Source organism: Cnephaeus nilssonii (assembly GCF_951640355.1).
Source record: "Cnephaeus nilssonii genome assembly, chromosome: 19".
Lineage (NCBI taxonomy): Eukaryota > Metazoa > Chordata > Mammalia > Chiroptera > Vespertilionidae > Cnephaeus > Cnephaeus nilssonii.
The window spans coordinates 41798584-41821417 of NC_137090.1; the positions used below are offsets into that span (position 1 = coordinate 41798584).

General features: G+C 47.6%; 1 protein-coding gene across 5 annotated transcripts in view; it reads left to right on the forward strand.

Annotated features, from left to right (window-relative positions):
- USP43 (ubiquitin specific peptidase 43) overlaps positions 1-22834 on the forward strand; it is a 55520-nt gene that overhangs the window by 6578 nt on the left and 26108 nt on the right. For 3 of the 5 annotated variants that reach the window (XM_079799294.1, XM_079799295.1, XM_079799296.1), the window contains exons 2-7: positions 3967-4098; positions 8483-8586; positions 14259-14351; positions 16264-16399; positions 19728-19863; positions 21105-21240. In XM_079799294.1, the coding sequence (XP_079655420.1) occupies positions 3967-4098; positions 8483-8586; positions 14259-14351; positions 16264-16399; positions 19728-19863; positions 21105-21240 (737 nt within the window). Of the gene's footprint in view, positions 1-3779; positions 3867-3966; positions 4099-7859; positions 7976-8482; positions 8587-14258; positions 14352-16263; positions 16400-19727; positions 19864-21104; positions 21241-22834 lie in introns of those variants that run through there. The other 2 variants (XM_079799297.1, XM_079799298.1) reach the window with 2 other exon arrangements.

The following is a 22834-nucleotide window of genomic DNA, read 5'->3' on the forward strand; positions in this document are numbered from 1 at the left end:
TCTAATTTTTCTGTGGTTATATTAAGGATTTCAGCCACCTGGTATTTATCTTAGCTTATGTGCTTAAGAATCAATTTTAGACCTATGATTTTAGACACAGAATGCCTCAAGTGATATACATTACTCAAGGCACTGCTGTTTATTTGTTTGTTTGTTTGTTTATTTATGTATTTATTCATTCATTCCTCAACCGAGGATATTATTCCAATGATCTTTAGAAAGAGTGGAAGGTAGGGAGAGAGGGGAGAAAGAGATAGAGAGACACATCAATTGGTTGCTTCCCGAATGCACTCCAACTGGGGCCAGGGTACATACTCTTGACTGGGAATTGAACCTCCATTCCTGGGCCAACACTCTAATCACTGAGCCACACTGGCCAGGGCTCCCAGCACTGTTTTTTGTTTGTTTGTTTGTTTGTTTGCTTTTTAAATGATGATGCCTTTATAATTGTTATGTTCTGGAAGTTCTTGACAAAACAGTACACATGAAATTGTAATGGAGTAGAAATATTAGAAAATTACCAAATGGCTCTAGAAATTCATATTTTGAATTACAACTATCACTAATGAGATCAGGTACAACACAGAAAGTCTAGAGCAATAACCACTTATAGCCATTTAGAACATTATAAAAATTAGGTTTTATTTATAAATACAACCAGAAATATGAAATAACTAGTAATAACTTTAATAAGAAATACTTAACAAATTATCAGTGTTTGAGAGAGAGTAAGCACGTGGATAGAGCGATGCCATGTTGCAGGGCAGAAATACCAGATATTTTTGTTCATTCCTCTCAAGTTAGGATTTAGCTTTAATGTGGCTCTAAATTTCACTAGACTTTCTATAGGAATGTGCTCTGTAGGAATTGATAGGCTATGTTAATTTAAAATTTCTGGAAAACACCTGCCAGATACTATTATAATGGGAAAAGAAACAATAAAGAAAAAGTTCACTATAAAAGAAAATTAAATATACAAATGCAAATGAAAAAGAAAACACCTATGATCCCATTCTTCTATGACGACCATTTGTTATTTATTTTGCTGTATATTTTTGGGACTTTTATCTACCTATAAATATATATAAAACAATGTCAAATAGATATTTTTCCATTCTTCCTTTTTAAATGACAGGATCGTTTATTTTACTTTTTCATTAGTATTTCCTCAAGCATAATTTTTTTGAAAATCCACACCCAAGGATAGGTTTATTGATTTTAGAGAGAGAGGAAGAGAGAGGGGGAGGGGAAGAGAGAGAGAGAGAGAAATGTCAATGTGAGAGACAAAAAACATGGATTGATTGCCTCTGGTGTGTGCCCTGACCAGGGATTGAACCCTAGGTCTGTACCCTGATCTATAATCGAACCCAAAATCTTTTTGGTGTGGGACAATGCTGAGCCACCCAGCTTTGGCCATCTAATATGAGTGTGCCACAGGTTTTCCTCAAGTTACTTTGATACTTAGAGATACCTTTGTTTGTATCTCTCATTTCTTAGCCTAAATTCCCCAGAGTAGAATTACATTGACCCTTGAACAACTCTGGGGTTGGGGCAGTGACAACCCCTGTCCCCACTGCCGTAAAAAATCCATGTGTAGCTTTTGGCTCCCACAAAACTTAACTACTAATAGCTTACCAGTGACCAGAGCCTTACTGATAACATAAACAGCTGATTAACACATGTTTTGTATGTTATATGTATTATACGCGATATTCTCACAATAAAGTAAGCTAGAGAAAAGAAAATATTAAGAAAATCATAAGAAGAGAAAATATATTTATAGTATTTCTTGAAAAAACTTGCTTAAAAGTGGGCCCATGCAGTTCAAACCTGTGCTGTTCATGGGTCAGCTCTGTACTGTGTTTCTGGAGGAATATCTTGAAGGCCCTCGCTTGTCTGTCTTCCTGACGTTCATTGTCAAATGCTTTCTGGAAAGGGGGTATGGCTTTCCAGCCAGGCTGACATGAAGTGAGGATGCGTCTTAAAGGACTAGCTTGATTAGCAGGAGAGGGGTGGGTTTCACATGGGAGGAAGGAGACGTATAGGTAGAGACTTTTGAAGTGGGCACGCATGTTTGGGGCATCTGAGTGGCTCGTTTACCTGGAGCTTTGAAACACACGAGAGAGCTGTGAGAGACACGGATGCGGCCAGACCAGGTGGTGAGTGAGAGTCAGGAAGGGTTGGGAGTCCGGCACGGCGTTATCCAGCTGTGGGAAGGTGGGTCTGCCCTGCCCGGCCGGCAGGGGGTTGGCAGGGGAGACTGTCAGGACTGGGCTCCTTCATAGGTAGGTATTGCCACCTGGGTAGCAGTAGTTAGGACTCAACAGTGGGAATGGGACTGGGCAGAAAGAATTTGGGAGCCAGAATTCAGAATGCTTGACAACTGACTGATGCGGGTGTGAGAGGGGATCTGAAAGGGGACACGGACCTGAAGAGGAGGAGCTGATGTGAGAGCTTTCCAGCTGGCGGGGCTGGCTGCTCCCCAGGGGACACATGAGGTGATGGTACTAAGGATATAGGTTGGAGGGTGGCAGATAAAATACATGATGCCCAACAGTTACATTTGAACTTCAGATACAAATAACTTTTTTTGTATAAACATATCTCAAATATTGCATGAAACATATTTATACTACAAACATTTATTGTTTATTGCTTATTTATGATTCGTTGTATTCGCTCAGTCTGGCAGTCCTACAAAGGGCACAGAAGCTGGAGGGAAGGATCCAAACTTGACCCTCCAGTGAACCAGACCAGTGCGACTGGCATATAAACTCAGCACCAGCATTTCAATGAATGAAATCTTGAATTTTGCTTCATCTCATCCTAAAGTTCCTTTAAATTCCCAGGAAAGATTAAACGAAAGGAAAAGAATAGAGCCCAGGCCATTGGATTTGATTGGCCGTGACGAGGCTTCTCTGGGCCCACAGCCTTGCTCGGACTGGCCCCTTTGCTGGGTGTGAGCAGAGAACAGCCCGGGGGCAGGGTTGGACAGACCACCATATACTGTGTGCACACACAGACAGGAGGCTTCGCTTACACTCAGCATTAAAAAAAAAAAAATCGCTGGAAAGGTGCTTAAGAAACTGCTGAGAGCAGCCTCCCTGTGGGGAGGGGTATGCAGGGATTGAGAATGAGTAGAAGGAAGACACTTCATTGCTGTCCTTTTAAACATTTTTTTGAATTCTTTTTTTAAAGTACATGCATATGTTACCCTTTGAAATTAAGTTTGAAAGAGCTGAAATATGCATTTACACAGACACGGACATAGTTGTTACACAGATTAACAGGACAGTACAAAGGGAGCAGGGAATCGGAATGTCCCGGAGGCAGGAGTCCTGTGCTGCTCACTGCCGTGTCCCCAGTGCACATGGTCGGCCCTCCGTGAACAGTTCATGAAGGAATGAAGCTTGAAAACAATCAACCGTAGGAAGAGAAGTCTGCACTTCAGTTTCACACATAGGAGAAGAGGCAGTGAAAGAGCTACATGCACGTTTAAGGTGTTTGAGGAAGGCCACCTCACTTTGCCAGAGAGAGTTGAAGCGATGGGAGAGAAGGAAATCGCTGGGGGAGGGGTAAGGCAAGGAGCTGTGCACCTGCAGGTGTAAATAGACAGACGGGCGGAGCAGGTGCCCAGTGATCAAGCGAGGACAGATGGTCACAGATGGTCAACAGAATCAAAATATTCCACAGGGACCACCCTGTGGGTTCCCAAGGACAGGACTTCCGTTAGCAGTCTTTCTGGAGAACAAGGTGCCTTCTCTGTACAGAAAACCCTTACAGCATCTGGGACCCTGCCCCACCGGGCACACTTTAGCAGGAAAGACCGCTTCTCACCCCCGATGGTATCCACGTTGTCGGCCCAGGTGAGGCTGAAGAGGGACCGCTGGTGGACCCGGAGCGAATGGGCCCTGATTGGGTTGTGGGAGGCCAGGGTGACCCTCCGGTTTTCTCCTCTCCTTTCAGAATGCTGTCTCCAAGTACGGCGCCCAGTTCCAGGGCCACGCCCAGCACGACGCCCTGGAGTTCCTGCTCTGGCTGCTGGATCGGGTGCATGAGGACTCGGAGGGCTCGTCCCGAGGGCCAGGGTCCCAGCAGGTCAGTCCCTCAAAATAACACATTGTACTTGATTTTCTTTTCTTTGAATATTTACTCAGCTCCTGCAAACTGAATCTTGAACTTCAGAGTCTCGCATCCCTGCGTGTCCTGGCTCGCACGCACAGCGGGGTTCCTGCGCCTTTCTCTTAGCTCCTTTCGTAGACAATGCACTTCCTCCGATGCGGTTCCGTCCTCTAATCCCACTGATACACCGAAGAGGTTCCCTTGTGGATTACCGTTTGAAAAATCTCCCGTGGTCAGTATTCTGTGCATCAGTGTGTGCACCTGCAGCCCTGGGTACCACCGCTTTCTCAGCTACGCATCCTACAGAGCAGGGATTCCCAGTCTTTTTGTCTCAAGACACAGGATGGGTGATCTTTACATGTGTGTGCTTAGCACTCCAGGTGGCGGGGAAACCCCAGACCTCTGGGTGTGAGAAAGCACCAACTCGTGTCAGAGCCGAGTTCATTGAGCCATCAGCGTGTGCTCTATGGGCCTTGCTATAAGGGTCGATGACGCGTTCTGCTCTCCTGCTCTCCTTTTACCTCTCCCTCACGGAAGTAAAAGCCAGTGAAGCTACTACACCAAGAGGGAGCCAGGGTATAACAATACCCGGGAATAAGCCGCTGTCATTTAAAACATGGCTCACAAGCTGTGGCAAATAATCAGTCACACATTATTTTAATGTGTCTCAAAGCTGACCCAGATGCAGCCATGAGAACTACTTTACCCGTTTTTGTTTTTTTAACCTTTTGCACTCGGATGTCGAGTGTGACTCGACACGGTTAGCATTAGAATAAAGGAATCGAGAAAAAAGCGAGTGCAAAGGGTTAAAAATCTGGACACTATTCCCATCCCACTTGTGAATTAAACACCCTTTGGAAGTGTTTAAGTCTTTCAACCATCACCTTCCCATCCTTTCATTATTTGCCTGGAGCCCATCAGTCATCCTATATAATAAAAGGCTAATATGCAAATTGTCCCTTCGACCAGGAGTTCGACCAGGGGGTGGGGCCGGCCAACCACCTGTGGCCCCTCCCTCCAGCTCCCCCGCCCCCTGTCCCCCTCAATCAGGGGTGGGGCCGGCCAGCCAACCTCCCGTGTCCCCTCCCCTCAGCTGGCCGGCCTGATAGCCCTGATCGAGGTGGGCCGGCCGGACCCCATCCATGCACGAATTTGTGCACCGGGCCTCTAGTAAAGAATGAATGGCAGCCCTTTCCAGTGTGGCTCAGTGGATAGAGTGATGGCCCGCACATGGCAGGGTCTTGGGTTCAGTTTCTGGTCAAGGGCATGTACCTGGGTTGCAGGTTTGTTCCCCGGCCCTGAGTGACAGGCAGGAGCAGGGAGGCTGTTGGCCAGAGAGAGGAGCCCGCCCAGCTCTTAATTTGACCTGATTGAAACCAGACAAGATATTTTTCTCGGTCTGGGGTCCACTCCACGCCGCCCCGTGAAGTCTGCGGTCAGAAACGAGGCCACCTGTGGAGGCCCGGCTGCCGGGGGCTGCAGGGAAGGAACAGGGCTGCTGGGATGGGTTGGCAGGAAACCCCATTTTCCCTTTCCAAAAAGGAAAGGGACTGACTCTCTGTGTAACTCTGCACAGCTTTCTCTTTGAGGTTATTTCAGCTTCAAAACATATAAAAGCCACATAGCGAGGTGTACGGAAACGAGTAGGAACCCTAAAGACCCCTTTCTTCTGTGACTGTAATGATTCTCTGCTTTCCCCGGCAGAGAGGGCCCGTTTCACTCTCCTGTAGACGCACACAGCAGGTTATCGTAGAGGGAGAGCTGCTCCTACAGCGGTGAGGAAGGGGTGAGGCTGGGGAGAGGACCAGGAAGCTGACATGCATTAAGCACCTACTGTCTGCCAGGCAGGATACACCGGCCATCTTTTCTGATTTTATTGATGGCCCCCTGAGGTGGATGGCACACTCCTCTTCCTTTTACAGGTGGAGTGAGGCCGAGACACGTGCAGGGCCCTGGCAGATGGAGCCAGCCCGGTCTGACCTGTAGTCCGTGCTCTGTGCGAGCTCTCCTGCCGCCCCTCCCCCAGCCACGCTCAGGATTTTCTCCTTCCACACCCCACCCCTGGGTGACCCCGTCCACTGCTGCTCCCAATTGCTACGTTGTCACCTTGATGCAGAAGTGGCCTGTGCCACGGTGGGTGTTCAGCTGACTCAAATAAGAACGGGGCTTGTGAGAAGGCCGAGGGGTGGCACGGGGACCACAGGGCAGGCTGAAGACCTAGGCGTGGGCTCACTGAGAGCCGGGCAGCTCCCGGCAGGCGGTCTCAGTGCCGGAGCTATTCTGGCCTGGACTCTGCCAGCATCGCTGTCTCCAGCCCTTGGATCCCTCTGCTTGTGGGTCGTCGACTCAGTCTAGCTTGGGGCAGGTGCCTGCCCTTCGGTAAGGGAGAGCAGGGGCCCTGATGAAAGAGCCTGCCCCCCTCCCCATGGACTGGACTCAGTGATCCCAAAGGGGGGCTACTACCAAGTAGAGGAGTGAATCCCAGGCAGCCAAATACACCACGTGCGCTCTGCATCCGAGCTCTCTCTGCTCTGAGCCCTTCGCTGCTCTGCTGCCAGATGTCTCGCCTGGATGGGGATGCCCTTCCCTGACCCACTTCCTTTGGCTTTCGGTCATGGAACAGGCACTCGCCAGGCTCCGTGTCCGAAGCTTGGAGCTCGTCCTGTGTATCTGCTCCCTTTCCTCCCTCTGTCCCCCCATCAGGTGCTCGGCTGCGAGCTGCGTGCACAGGGTGTGCGAGTCCCTCCCTCCTTCTCCTTTTTACAGCTCCTACTCTAGTTCACCCTGCTTCCACTGGACCCTTGAGCCTCCAAGCCTGTGCCATAGCTCAGACGTCCCCTCCTTCCTCCTGTCCAGTTAGAGCATCCCTCCGGGCATGTCGCCACCACTCGGTTCCACACCATCTACAACCTGTAAACAGTGCTTACCGTGCCAGCCACTGCTGTGTTTTATATGAACTCGTTTCCTCTCAAGAAAGTCCCATCGGATAGGCATTACCATTCCCTATCCCTTTATGACAGTTGGGGAACCTTGGAGCCCCGAGGGTGACTAACCCCCCGGCTCAGTGCCAGTGCAGGGGTTTGAACCCAGACAGTGCGCCCCGAGGTCAATGTTTAACTCGGGTGCTATGCCGTTGACTGAACCGGACAGTCTTCTCTGGGGCATGGAGGGCCCCGCCCAGCGTGGCTCCAGACTCGCTCTCCAGCCCTATTTCCTGCTTCCCTTCGCACATCCTGTGTTCTGGTCAAAGGGGGCTTCCTGAAATAGTAAGAGTGACCATTCTGAGTATTTGTCGCTTTTATTCGTCCCACTATTTTGTTATGCAAAATTCCAAACATATGGACAAGTTGAATTACTTATAAAGTGAACGCCTCATACCTACCACCTAGAGTCTGTAATTTGAATTTAACTAAAATTTCTTTATCACATTTTATCCATCTATTCATTCTTCTCTCTACTCATCACTCCCTCGGGTTTCCTCATCTTGTATTTGTGATGCATTTTAAATTAAATTTTAGACATTGCTGCCCTTCACCCCAAACCCTTCCCTTTTCCTGGCTCTTTGAAGGAGATGCTGGCCTTGGAGACGGCAGTGATGTGGCCACAGGGAGGTGGAAGAGGCAAGGAATGTCCAGAGGAAGTGTGGCCTTGCCAGCACCTTGATGTGGGGCTAGTGGTGTTGATTTTGGATGTCTGCCCTTGGGAACAGTGAGAGAAGAAGCGTCTATTGTTGTAAGCCACCAGTGTGTGGTGATTTGCTGCAGCAACAATAGGCAACTTAAACATAAGGGGATGCAAGGGAGGATGCAGTAGACTCGGCTGTGAGTGAAGGAGGCTTATGCATTGGTCTAAGGTGCGTGGTGGTTTGTCGGAGAAGGACGGTGGCCATGTGGGGGCTGGCTCACTGGGAAATGTGGACAGACAGGTTCAGTCGGTGGGAACTCTGGCTCGTATGGACGTGTTTGAAGTCATGGCAGCGTGTCCCAGTGAGACGTCCTAGAGGCATCTAGTCACACGAGGCCCAGAGGATGGAGATAAAGAACAAGGCGGATAGAGATAAAGAACAAGATAAACTCAGGGGTAGTCGTAGAGGCTGGGTGAGTGTGTGTGTGAGTGTTCGCCCAGGTTCATGATGCAGTTCTGCTCTTCCAGCTCCTTCTCTGTCGTGGGGGATTTGGGAGGTGAAGAGATGGAGGGAGCAAGGGGTTGTGGCAAAGGCAGCATTGAAGGCCCAGGCTCTGCAGAGTCCAGGCCCGGGAAGGGCTGGCGTCGCCCAGGAGGAGGCCGGGACTCCATGGTCTGGAAGCGGTGGCGTGATGGGAGGTGTATTAATTGGCTTCCTTTCCTCATTTCTTTGCAGCTTCAGCCTGAAGGCAGTAAAACCTCTGAGAACCACCTGTCACCATCGGCTCAGCTTTCTCCAGGTCAGAGCTTTGTGCAAAGCCACTTCCAAGCACAATACCGGTAAGGAGGGGATGTGTGGAGAGTCACCAAGAGTTCAGCAAACTTCTGTGCTGGACACGGCCTGCCAAGGCCAGGTTTTCCCTGAGATTACAAAGCAGCTCTCTCCCATTATTAATCCAAACGAACCACTCACTCCTACGGCTCTGACCTCTAGTGTTTCTCCCTTTCCTTCTCGCTGGCCTCTGGGCCTCCCATCCCCCCTTGAGGGGGCGCGATGCCAGGGTGGTTCCACGGAGTGAGTGGGCGGCCAGGACCTCCCCAGCAGGCAGGCACTGGGTGAGGCCCTTCCTGTTTGTTCCTCATTGCCAGAGAGCCCAGTTAGAGTTAAAGTTGTTATGAGTTCAAGGTTTCTAGAGGACATGAAAAATATATAGTTACATAGCCTTTGACTTCAGAAAAGTTCTCCTTGGGCTTTTATATGTGACCGTTCAGAGATTATATAAGGCGGAATATTTTCAAGTATTGCAGTGTTTTTTTTAAAAGGTAAACATGAAGCCATATTTTATTCCATACTAGATTTTAGAAGCAATTTACTAACTTATTTTTTACGTTTTAATTGCAGTGGACATTCAATATTATTTTATAATAGTTTCAGGTACAGTGGTGGTCATTGACATAATTTACAAAGTGATCCCCCGATAAGGCTAGTTCTCACCTGGCACCATGCATAGTTATTACAATTTATTGACTATGTTCCCTATGCTGTACCTTACATTTCCAGGACTTTTTTGTAACTGCCAATTAGTACATCTTTTTGTTGTTGTTGTTAATCCTCATCCGAGAATATTTTTTCCATTGGTTTCTAGAGAGAATAGAAGGGAGGGGGAGAGAGAGAAACATCGATTTGAAAGAGGAACATCTATTTGAGAGAAAAACATTGATTGGTTGCCTCCCACGTGTGCCCTGATCCAGGCTGGGGATCGAGCCTGCCACCTTTCAGTAGGCAGGCTGATGCTCTAACCACTGAGAAACTGGTAAGGGCTAATTAGTACATTTAAAAAATATTTTTATTGATTTCAGAGAAGAAGGGAGAGGGAGAGAGAGAGAGAAACATCAGTGATGAGAGAGAATCTATTGGCTGCCTCTTGCATACCCCCCACTGGGGATTAAGCCTGAAACCCGGGCATGTTCACTATCCTGGAATCAAACCGTGACCTGGTTCATAGGTCAACGCTCAACCACTGAGAGACACCAGCCGGCCTAACTAGAACAGCTTAATCCCTTCACCTTTTTCACCCAGCCCCCCAATATCCCTCCTGTCTGGCAACCATCAGTTTGTTCTCTGTATTTATGAATCTGTTTCTGTTTTGTTTGTCCATTTATTTTGTTCTTTAGATTCCACATATAAGTGAAATCGTATGGTATTTGTCTTTCTCCGTCTTATTTTACTTAGCATAAGGTATTACAGTGTTTTAACGAAAGCACTAATTGCAGTGAGAGGTCAGAAAGGGGAGAAACCCCCGTGGGCTTCTCAGAGGGGGTGTGCCTTTGGATGGGCTCTGAAGGATGACTAGGATCGAATGGGAGGGAACATAGTCAACAAGAATGAAACATGCTTAGAGGTGGGAATGAGCACAACGATCAGGATCCGGGGAACCCACTGTTACGGAGAACCACCTCTCAGGGACATGCTCGCCCACATATTTTAACTTTTATTCCTTCTAGGAGCCTCAGGAGGTGAGTCACAGTCAGGGGGGTGGGCTTTTTGTGAGCTCACGCCTAGTAATGGCAGAACCAGGGTTTGACTTTGAGAGCTCTCTGAAGCACGAGTCCTGCTTTTGCTTTCTTCGTACTTCGTGCTCTTCAGTTGCTTTTCCACCTCCTCTTTTTTTTTTTTTTATTAAATATATTTTATTGATTTTTTACAGAGAGGAAGAGAGAGGGATAGAGAGTTAGAAACATCGATGAGAGAGAAACATCGATCAGCTGCCTCTTGCACACCCCCCACTGGGGATGTGCCCGCAACCAAGGTACATGCCCTTGACCGGAATCGAACCTGGGACCTTTCAGTCCGCAGACCGACGCTCTATCCACTGAGCCAAACCGGTTTCGGCTCCACCTCCTCTTGTCGCAAGGGAAGTGCTGCTGCTACTTCGGTTCCATGGGAACTGCCCTCTTATACTATGGACACCACACTGGTTTGAAAGTCATTTTCATCTGGATGTTGCAGCCAATCTTTTTCAAACGTGTGCTTTTCTCTGAGTGTCACCTGTGCCACCTGTGCTTCTGACTGCCTGGCTACGAGTCAGAGGCTCCCAGGACCCCGCCTCTGAGCCAAAGGTTTGCTGGAGCAACTTCAGGACTCGGGAAAACAGTGTACCTACTAGGTTCCCAGCTTATTATAAGAGGCTACAACTCAGGGACAGCCAGATGGCAGAGTGGCACAGGCAGGCTGTGTGGGAGGTGCAGGCCTTCGTGCTCTCTTGGGGTACCCTCCCCTCGTAGCACCTCCCCATGTCCACCAACCTGGACGCTGCTAGGGTTTTGTGGGGGCATCGTTATCGAGGCGCGGTTGATTAGATTATGGGCCATTAGCCGTGAGCTCAGCATCTGCCTGCCTGCCTTTCCCCAGGAGGTGGGGGGCTGAAAGTTCCGCCACCATTAATCACATGGTTGGTCCCCCTGGTAACCAGCCTCATCCTGGGCTATCTAGGAGGGGCTTTTCAGAAGTCACCTCGATAACGTAACTCAGATGTGGCTGTAAGGGGTTTGTTATAAATAACAAAAGATTCACCTTATTGTTGCTCTTATCAGGAAATTTCAAGGGTTTAGGAGCTCTGTGCCAGGAGCAGGTGTGGAGACCAAACATCTATTTCTCCTTAAAGTCACAGTGTCACGAAGGGCCCGCCTAGCACAGGGACCAGGGCAGCATTGCTGAGGACTTGACATCTGAGCCAGTGAGACACGGAGGACTGCTAGTGCCCTCCCGGTAGGATGGTGAGTAGGAAGCGAGGCGTTCGTGCTCGGAAATGTCCTGGTGACAGCGAAGAATACCTGCTTTGTGCCTGATAACCTATAGCAAAGAAAATAATAGCTGGGGACGTCCTGCAGGCTGGGCTTCTCAGGTCTGAGCAATGATTTTCTGCAGCGTCAGTGGGGGCCCGCCCCACGCTGGTCCCCTGAGTATTTGGCTTTGGCTGGAGGACAGGAGGAGGAATAATGTTAGGGTGCTGGAGATGTGGAGATGTGGACTAGAGGGAACATAATTAGCTCTTCTGTATGATGATGACCACAGCCTAAAACATCTCCAAGTTTAATAACCGAGGATTGAGGTTTGGCTGGAGGAGGGAGTGTGTGTGTGTGTGTGTGTATTTCTTCCCGCTCTTCGTAGCTTTATGTGCAGACAGTCTGGTCTGGTCCCTGTCGCAGGCAGAGTAGCGTTAGAAGGCTTTCTCAGGACAGATCTTGGAGAGGTGACACCTTGTTTACGTGTCGTCATCATTCTCGTTGGCGGAGTAGACATTAGTTCCACTGCCAGTGAGCGGGGGAAGCTGGCCAGGTTTGAGGTGTGAAGTGTGCATTTGGCAGCCGGGAGAGTCAGAGTGGTGAGCTGTTCAGTGTCGAAGCCGCGGGCTCCTTCCTGGCGTTTGGAACTGGGGGAGCAGAGCAGTGCGAGGTGGCAGCTGACGGCTGGGCGTTACAACAGAAGCAGGTGACCGGAGAGCCACCCCCGCGGGGAGATGGGCGAGTGCACACCGAAGGGCAGCGGGTGGTTTCCTGCCCCTTCCCCCTGGGGACGCTGGGAGACACGAGGACGGCGTGAACGCGCTGGAGGGTGACAGGGCCCCTCAGGCCCGCGGAGGGGTAGCTGGGAACTTCTGGAGTTTCTGTCAGAGTGACACTGCCCCTCTCTCTGTTGGTCCCACTCTGTCCTTACTCCTCATCCTCTGAGAAACAGCTGTATGTCACATCCTTTCTGTAGCTTATTGTGCCCGCAATAGGTTTTCTTCATCCTTCAAAGATAAAATTAGACCCTTGTATGTTTTTTCCAATCCACACATCTCTTGCTTCCTGATAGAGGTTCGTGGCTGAATATAGAGGCCTATACTGAGCCAGTTTTAGTAGATGAAAAAAAAAGTCAAAATATTCCTTTCCATTTGTTTGCTTAAGTGTGAGACAGGGATTTGGAAATTTCCCAATAACACAAATGCATTCTCCAGGCCTCTGCTGTGTGTAGGTATGTGATGGGTGACGTGGGAGAAGGCCTGGAAGGGAAACGGGGTGGCGAGACCCCACAATGCCAGGTCCCCCTGGTGGCAGGAGCTTGATGTCTGATACACAGCTTTCTACCAAACCATTACCATGGTTTGCCTGAAGGGCAGTTTATCAGAGGCAGTGGGAGTGAGTGAGCATTGAATACTTGGGTCTGTTTTCTAAAATCAGTGTTGGCGTCTGTAGGCTTGTATCCAGGAGGGCGACCTGCTAGGAGCAGACCACGCGGGTTGCCGGGGGCAACATCCGGAAAACCTCCCAGGTCCTTGCCTGTCCCTAGTCTTTTCTATTTTGTTTGCTCAACAGAAAACCCATCAAGCAGGGCGGGTGCTTTCCACGGAGTTGGGAACCCTGTTTTTTTTGTTTGTTATCCTCACAGAAGGATTATTTTTTCCATTCATTTTTAGAGAGAGTGGAAAGAAGTGAGGAGAGAGAGAGAGAGAGAGAGAGAGAGAGAGAGAGAGAGAGAGAGAGAGACATCAATTGGTGCCTCCTACAGGTGCCTCCACTGGGGCCGGGGATCGACCCAACATCCCAGGTATGTGCTCTTGACTGGGAATTAAACCTGCCACCCTTCGGTGCATGGGTGGATGCTCTGTCCACTGAGCCACACCAGCCAGGGCGGGAACCTTTGGGCTGTCTAGTGGAGAGAGCAGACTGCCAGTGGGCTGCTGTTCCATGATCCCAAGGAAGTCAGTGTAGCTTTGGGATCAGGAATGTAACATCCAGAAATCCCGTAAGTCTTGGAAGAAATGGTGCATTTCGTGCTTAAGGAAGGAAGTTGGAGCACCCATGTGGAATATGAAAATTGCACTTCGCTTTCAAAGGCACTAAAGTGAGGGAGCGTTAACTTTAAAAGGGTTTAAAGACTATATATAATGTAAAGTTTCAGCCACGGAGCAGCATTGTCAGGACTTGTGGCTGGGTGACAGCCCACGGTGTGGATATTCTACGTTCTGTTTACTAACCCATTGGTGGTCACTTGGGCTGTTTTCACCCTTTGACTGCTGTGAATAATGCAGCTAGGAGCATTTGTGTACAAGTATTTGTCTGAATATTCATTTACCTGGGAGTGGAATTGCAATGGTAATTCTGTATGTAACTTTTAAAAAAATATGTATTTTATTGATTTTTTACAGAGAGGAAGGGAGAGGGAGAGAGTGTTAGAAACATCGATGGGAGAGAGAAACATCAATCAGCTGCCTCCTGCACACCCCCTACTGGGGATGTGCCTGCAACCAAGGTACATGCCCTTGACCAGAATCGAACCTGGGACCCTTGAGTCTGCAGGCTGACGCTCTATCCACTGAGCCAAACCGGTTAGGGCATGTATGTAAGTTTTTATAAGTACCACGCGCTAACCGATTGTGCCACTGGAGCTCCATGTATGTAACTTTCTGAGCAACCACCAGACAGTTCCGGTGTGATTACACGTCCGTCTCTGTTCTTTGTCCTCACAGATCTTCCTTGACCTGTCCCCACTGCCTGAAGCAGAGCAACACCTTCGATCCGTTCCTGTGTGTGTCCCTTCCTATCCCCTTGCGCCAGACCAGGTATGCGAGTGCTGGGCCCAGTGCACCTGACCCCCTTCCTCCTTTTGGGAGTCTCTGGCCTTGCAGCCGCACCTGTCTCTCTTACTTCTCAGCCAGTGTTTTTCTAGAAACCAGCCTAAGAGCTGGGTGACATTCAGTTACTGAATGTGACGAATAAAGTGAAAGGTTACTGTGTCCTCTCTTAGCTGAAGAAGGAATTATACACGGAGCTTTTGTTTATCAGCACCTGGCTATGTCTTTGGCCCGCTCAGAAGCTGGCATGGGCCAATGGGTGCCAGTTGGTCAGATGGGCAACCCAGAGAAAACCTGTCACCACCTGCCTTTCCTTGCTTTATTCCCACTCCTTTCTCCTTTTTGAGAAGGTGTAGGAAAAGGTTTCTCTAAGGAGCAAAGAAAAAGGGAAAGGGTGATTGGGGGAGATGAGAAAAAGAAAAGAGAGGAGTCAGGATTAGGCACAAGCCACGTGGGGCCCAGCGTTATATATGGAGGAAGCGCATAGTGCAGGCTTCCCAGCAGCAGGTCTTCACAGTGACCATAGGCACCTGGCCAGCGTCAGCCTCACGGAAGTTTAGTGAGCTCCCAGATGGGCACCTTCACTGGCATCAAGATGGTGGCATTTGCCCATTTGGCTCAGTGGATAGAGAGTCAGCATGCGGACTGAAGAGTCTTGGGTTTGATTCCAGTCCAGGGCAGGTACCTCAGTTGCAGGCTCGATCCCCAGCCCCGGTCGGGGCACGTGCAGGAGGCAACCAATTGATGTGTCTCTCTCACAAAGATGTTTCTCTCTCTCTGTCTCTCCCCCTCCCTTTCACTCTCTCTAAAAATCAATGGAAAAATCTCCTTGGGTGAAGATTAACCAAAAATAATAATAATAAAATTAGATGGTGGCATTTCTTCCTGAGTTCCCCACCTCTGTCCGTGCCATTTCTCTTGCTCTCTGTCTGTTGAGATCCTCCATCTGTAGAATGCAGCTGAAGGCACGACAGCCTCATTAAGCCTTTCCCGGCGTCCGAATCCTTTTCTGCTCCGAATTCCTGTGCTGCGAATAGTTTATGCCACACATGGAACAGGGGCTTGTCCTGTCACCAGTGACACCATCTGATGATGTCTGCTGGTAGATAGATGTGAGTTAAGGTTCCTGACTTGATTCATCATAGCACATCGGTTAGGCCCACGGACTCTGGGACCTGACTGCCTGGGTTCAAATCCCAGCTCTATTAGTTAGCTGTGTGAATTGGGTAATTATAGAGCAGGAGAGACGGGAGCTGGAGGAGTGAGGCCCGGTGAGCTGGTGGGGATAGGAGGGAGTGGGGCCAGCTAAGGGCCCTGTCTCATCCATCACCCGGGGAGAATGTAAAAAAGGAAGGAGGACGGCATTGGTAGGGTTGAACCAGACTGAAGGAGACGCTTGAAGATTATCTAGTTAACAAACAGAACCTTGAGACTGTAGGTCTGTGTTGTGATGACTAATCAAATACCTTTTTACAAAATAGATTTTTATTGATTTCAGAGAGGGAGAGAGAGATAGAAACATCAATGATGAGAGAGAATCATTGATGGGCTGCCTCCTGCACACCCCACACTGGGGATTGAGCCCTCAACCCAGGCATGTGCCCTTGACCGGAATCAAACCTGGGACCCTTCCGTTCGTAGGCTGACGCTCTATCCACTGGGCCCAACCAGCTAGGGCGTAAATCAAATACCTTTTATTTTTAACTTGCTGGGAAAGTACTCAGCTGGTGTCTGTGGAGAATTGGCTCTCCAGTGCCACCTGATGACCGGGTACCTGAAATGTAGTGACCCGCCCTGGAAGCAGAGAGAAGCCCACGTGCTGAACTTGACCTAGTGTCAGTGGTGTTGGTGACAGTTCATCTCAGTCCTTTAAGGATGTGTACTCTTTCCTCTTTTACAGGTTCTTGAGCGTCACCTTGGTCTTCCCCTCTCAGAGCCAGCGGTTCCTGCGGGTGGGCCTGGCGGTGCCCATCCTCAGCACAGTGGCAGCCCTGAGGAAGATGGTGGCCCAGGAAGGCAACGTCCCTGTGGATGAGGTCTGATGGAAGCGCCTGGGGCCTGGTCACTGGAGGGCGAGATGCTAACTGAGCCAGCTGTCTAGGTTGCTTAGGCTAATTTCTGGTTCTCAGGTGACTCCAGCGTGATTCATGAGTTTCTGATTAGTCATCTCTGGTGTCTGTGATGACTAGGTCTTGACCTCTCTGGGCATTTACATAGAATAACCAGAAAAAGACACTACCTTTGTCTTCCACGGAGATGGTGGTGATTGCAACTACAGTAATTCCACAATCGCTACCCCTCAGCAGTGCCTAATAAGCTCTGGGTACTTCTCTATGAACTTTATATCCGTAGCCAATTTAATTCTCACAACATCCTGTGAAGTAGATACTGCAGTTGTCCTCATTTACCAGTGAGCAAAGAAGAGGCATGGAGAGGTTGGGTGACTTGCCCAGGGTCACACCGCTGAGCCAGGATTTGAACACGGATGGTTTGATTTCAGAGCCTGAGCCGCTATTCTTTATTTTCACTCCCAAGAATATGAGCCAGGTTATCGAAGGACAATCAATGAAATGTGAGGACCACTGAGGGAACTGAGGATGTATAACACGAGAGGGAAGTTTTGGGGGAAAGTGGGATTGGGTATGCTCTATCTCTTTTTTAAAGGAGACTTGGTAGAGAGATTGGATTCTCTGTGACTTTGGAGGACAGAGCTTGTAACAGGGGTCCCCCCATGAAAGGATGGGGTAGAGGTGATGGTGGTGAGAATCACTGTGGCATGAAGGGAAGGGCTCAGAACGGGGCTTTAATTGTGATTCAGTCACTTTCTAGTGTTCTGACCTTGGACAAAGTAATTGGTCCTCTTGTTTCTTTATTTGTAAAAGGGAAATTTTATACTTCCTTAAAAACCTCATGGGGTTATTTTCAAGTTAAAAAATACCTTTAACCTTTTTGTTAAGGAATGATACACATACAATAAAGTACACATGCTTTAAGGTTAAAATCGGTTGACATTTTACCTGCATGTACATCCTGTAAAACACTATGATTACCAGCCTTTCCATCACCCCAGTGCTCCTTCCTGCCTCCACCCAGGTCCCTCTGACCTGTACAGTCACTTTATAAGGATCTCAAGTGGGTAAAACTCCATGTTTCTTGCTTTGTGCTGTATGGGGGTCTATTGAGAGAATGAGAGAGAAGAGAGTAGGACGGTAGGTGAGAATCTTGGGGGGGGGGGGATCTATAATAATAAAAGCGTAATACGCTAATTAGACTGGATGTTCTTCCGGGACGAAGCTGGGGCTGCAGCCACGGCATCGAGGCAGCTGCCTCGGCTGCGAGGGGAGGGATCGAGGCAGCCGCGGCTGCAAAGGCCTACTCTTTTTTTTCTTTTTAATTTTTTATTTATGTAAGAGAGGAAGGACAAGGGAGAGAGAAACATCAATGATGAGAGATAATCATTGACCGGCTGCCTCCTGCATGCCCCCTACTGGGGATCAAGCCTGCAACCCAAGCATGTGCCCTTGACTGGAATCAAACCTGGGACCTTCAGTCCACAGGCCGATGCTCTATCCACTGAGCCAAACCAGCTAGGGCTGCAAAGGCCTACTCTTGCACCGATTTCGTGCATCTGGCCTCTAGTGTCAGTAATAAAAGATTAAAAGTCTGAGAGGTAGAGTCTGAATAGTTAAGAGAGTAAAAGGAATGTTGGGGAATTTGAAAGATGTGACCTGCTCGTTCAGGGAGATACATATCACTTGGGATTCCTAAGTGAGGAGAGCGCACTTTGATTGGAACTTAAAATCTATTTTACATTTAGTTTTAACTGGCATATTCATTTATATTATATATTATCATGGACATATTTTGACTATTTTATGCTTTCTATTTATCCTTCTTTTCCTTTGTTTCTTTTTTCCTTCTCCTTATTGCTTCTTTTGGATTGAGCAATTTTTCTTCATTTCATCTCTTCAGGTTTGGGACAAATACATTATATTTCTGTGCTCTTACTGGTTATCATTAAGATGTCAACATGCAGCTCTAGACGGTTTGGCTCAGTGGATAGAGCGTCGGCCTATGGACTGAAGGGTCCCAGGTTCTATTCTGGTCAAGGGCACATGCCTGAGTTGGCTCGATCCCCAAGTAGGGGGCATGCAGGAGGCAGCCGATCAATGATTCTCTCTCATCATTGATGTAGCTATCTCTCTCTCCCTCTCCTTTCTTCTCTGAAATCAATAAAATTATATTTAAAAAAAGTCAACATGCATAATTAACAAAGTCTTACGTTAATTTTCCTAAGCAACACAAGGATCTCGGCATGCTTTAATTTTCTTTATACCTTTTTGGTTATTTAGATATTATTGTAGATGATAATCTCTCCTCCCTGTTCTTCCTTGTAGTAGTAGTTTAGTTGTTATTATAGGTTTATATAGTCACTGCATATTTACATTGACCAATGTTTACCTTTTTTTGGTTTATCATTTCTCCTTAAAACTCAAGTATTGCTCTGGATTCAGTTTTTTTTGTTTTGTTTGTTTTTTTAAACCCTGAAATGTATCTTTTATAAGAGAATTTTCAGCCACTGTGCCTTGAATGGTTTGTATGCACTGAGATGTTGATTCCTTTAGCGCTGTAGATGATAAAGTTGGGACTGAGGCATCCAGGACCCTCAATGCAGTCACCCCTCTTTTCCTCTACAAAACCAGATTCTTCTGCTTACCTCAGTGTTCCATAAAAATATTTTTCATGTATTTGATAATGTAAAAAATGTTGACAGTACACTTTAGAAATTCTTACAATGGAGATCTGAAGAAGACTTTATTTTATGCTCATCTTGCATGATACTTTAGCTGGGTATTAAAGTTTAGATTTTCAACTCCCCCCACCCTTCCCTAGGCCAGTGTGATATTCTATTGTTGCAGTTGAGATGTCTGTATTTAATCTAATTGTTATATCTACTGTATTTTAGTATTAAAAATAAGTAGTATTTCTCACTAGCTAGAAGGGAGGGGAGGATAAAAGACAATTTTAAATCTATCAGTCTCTTTTCTTATTAAAAACAAAATTTTAAAAATTTTCAATTATAGTTAACATTCAATATTATATTGGTTTCAAGTGTACAGAATAATGGTTACACATTTATATAACTTATGAGGTGACCCCTCCACCCCCATAAGTCTAGTACCCATCTGACACCATACATAGTTATTACAATATTATTGACTCTATTCCCTATGCAGTACTTTACATCCCCATGACTATTTTGTAACAGCCAATTTGTACTTCTTAATCCCTTCGCTTTTAGATTTCTTATTTGTTAAGTTCCCTTGGAGAAATCAAGATGGAAAATGATCCTTCTCATTCCAGGTGATCCTGGTTGAACTGTGCCCCAGTGGACTCCAGCGGTCTTTCTTTGATGAAGACGACCTGAACACGATAGCAGAGGGAGATAACGTGTATGCCTTCCAAGCCCCTCCGCCACCTGGCCAGGAGACACTCGCAGGTACAATAGTGCTTGAATATTGTGGGTTTCGGGTTTGAGAGAGTACTCATTGGGTCCTGAGGCATCAGGCATTTAGTTTTCATACTTGGAGGCTTATTTTCTCTGATATTTGTTGTACAGATGGTTGATTACTTTAAAATATTCAATGAATGCAGGGGCTTTCAAGACCTTCGTGAGTATCAGAGTCACCTGGAGGGCTTGTTTGAGCAGATTTCTGAGCCCTACCCACAGGGTTTCTTTCTGATTCTCTAGACCTGGAGGGGGGCCTGAGAATTTTCAAGTGAAACGAATTCCCAGGTGATGCTGCTGTCCTGAGAGCACACTTTGACGGGCATTAATCAGAACAGGTGCTGGTTAGTCTTTGTGTTCAGACTCCAGAGATTCAAGGTCTGTGCTTAAAGTAAACATTTTATAAGTTTGAGCAGCAGGTGGCCCAAGAGGTTATAAATGACTTTTTGTTAACAGTTCCACTTCCCCATGCTTGGCTTTCCTAAACTTTGGATTGGCTAAGATGGCCAATACCTGACAATCTTGCATTGCAGGTCAGTATACATTTTGGCTCAGTCAATCAAGGACCCTGTGCCAGTGTCACCATGTCCCCAGATAAATCCTGTGCCCAAGCCCGGCATCCTCAGCGAGCCTAGGTGACAGGTGTGGGGACCAGGTGTCTACGGTGGTTCTGGGTCAACGGAGAGACTCTGGGCAAGGAATCTGGAACAGGACATTGACTGGCCCTGATTACGCTGTAGCTCAGTGAAACAAGCCCTCATTTCAAATTCAATCACAGGTGACACATCTGTGCCTCAAAAGTCAAATTTTCAGAACCGACTGGAAATTGAGGAAAGTCCAGATCCCCTACTTCCCCAAGGGTAAAGATTTCTACCTGCTCTGTGTGCTTCTTACGTTGGCTTTCGAAGACAGTGGATATTCTGTGGCTCTGATCAGGCGTACGAGCATCCACAATAATTTTGGAGTATTTTTTACATTGGCTTTGAAAAGTGTTCATTAAAATCCCTGCCCTCATTTTTTTAAATTACTGGCTGAACGCACATTCTCTACTATTGATATGATCTTCGTGCGCCAGGTGCCGATGGCACAAGTGCCAAGAACCTTCTCTCTCTTCCCCTAAAGTGCTCTAGTGTCTCCTCAGGGTGGTTAAGAGAACAAAGGCCTAGAGAAGCAGGGTTGTGACCCAGCGAAGTAGCTCCTTGAAGAATACAAATGTAGTTCTCTCTCTCCAGCTCCTCCACCTGGTATGTCCGTGTCCCCTCGCTTGGCAGCCCGTGCAGGTCAGCGGTTGTCTCTGCCCGCCCACAGGGAGAACAAGGTGCTAATCCTCTGCTGTAACCTGGTGGGGTCAGGGCAGCAGGCGAGCAGGTATGTTTCATTGCATCCTTTTTACGTGACGTCTGGGATGTGTACACGTGTACTTGGAATTCGGTCTAGAATAATTCAAATTTGATTAAGTTAAACACCCATTTTCAAGGTTAATCAACTAGGAATGGGGACTGGAATAATTTAAGCAGATGGCAAACATTGCCCTTAACAATTAAACATTGAAAGCTTTTTAAATTCATTTCAGGGACAATTATTCTTGCTTTCACCACTATTATTTTATACCACAGGCCCGGTACATGAATGCGTGCACGGGTGGGGTCCGGCTGGCCTGCTCCGATGGGGTCCCATTGGGCGGGGCTGGCCGTGGGGTCTAATGCTAGGAGCTATAGATTACCCCCAGCTGGATCTAATTATACTTGAAGGATGGCCAAAAGAAAACCCACAACAGAACTGTTCTGCATTTTACGTGCCATGAGATGAAGTTGTTTATGTGTTGCTTGCAAACCTATATCAAGATGGATGATGGCCCTTGAGTGATTTTTGCGTTCTTCCCCGGGTTCTGCCCTCAGTTTCCCAATATGATCTTCACGTCTGCTTGTTTAAAAGTTTTTCTTGTTTTTGAATGTGCCTACGCTTTGCTATTGATCCTGGCAGCCTGTGGGCCGCCCCTTATAAAGAGAGATTGAAAGCTCACCTAATCTGCAAGGCATAGCAATTTCCCAAAATCCCCACCCAGCCTCTCTACATTCCTCAGCAAAGGGCCATCTCGTTAATGCTTAGGTCGCCTTTTTGGCTAACTTGGAAGGTCTCCTGGGACTGCGGGCCGTGGAGGGAGAATTACACACCTTGGCTGCAGTAATCAGCAGAGCCCTCTGGAGACTCTGTTCGGGGACAGAAGGGACTGATGATTATTTTCTTGTGCTTTCACTAAATGTACATGCACCAGGGAGCCAGGCAGTGATTTTAGAGGTATTGGGGGCCAATCAGGGTCTGGGCTGGCCGGGGGAGGGGCCGCAGGCAGTTGGCGGCCACCCCGCATCCCGATTGGGGTGTTGGGGGCCGATTGGGCTGGGCCGGCCGGGGGATTGGGGGCGCGGGGGGTGGACAGTTGGAGCCCGGATCAGGCTGGTTGGCTGCCACAGTATGCATCATAGCCACTGGTCATTTTGGTTGTTCCACTGTAATGGTCGCTGGGCTTTTATATATATAGATGGTGTACTAAGGCTTGGGCAGTATGGTAAGACAAGGAAAAAGGAACTGGCTCTGTAATTGTAAGGAGATACAATTACAACTATTTGCAGATCCACTGTCCAGAGAACCAAGAACTTGAAAATGATTAAAACTAACAAAAGAGTTCAGGAAAGTGACTGGCTACATAACTAATACACAAAAGCAGATACTTTCCTTATATAGTCCAAATAAAATGTTTAAAAGATATATGGCTCCAATGAAGTTTCAGATTGATAAAATGTAAAATTTATCTGGGCTAATAAGCTTATAAGAATAGTGAGAAAATATTGGGGGAGGGAAAAATGAAGAAGTGGGATTGTTCTATTAGAACAGAATGAAGTTGGGCTTATTAAAATATTGTGATACAGGTAGAAGAATAGATATTTAAATCAATGGAACAGAT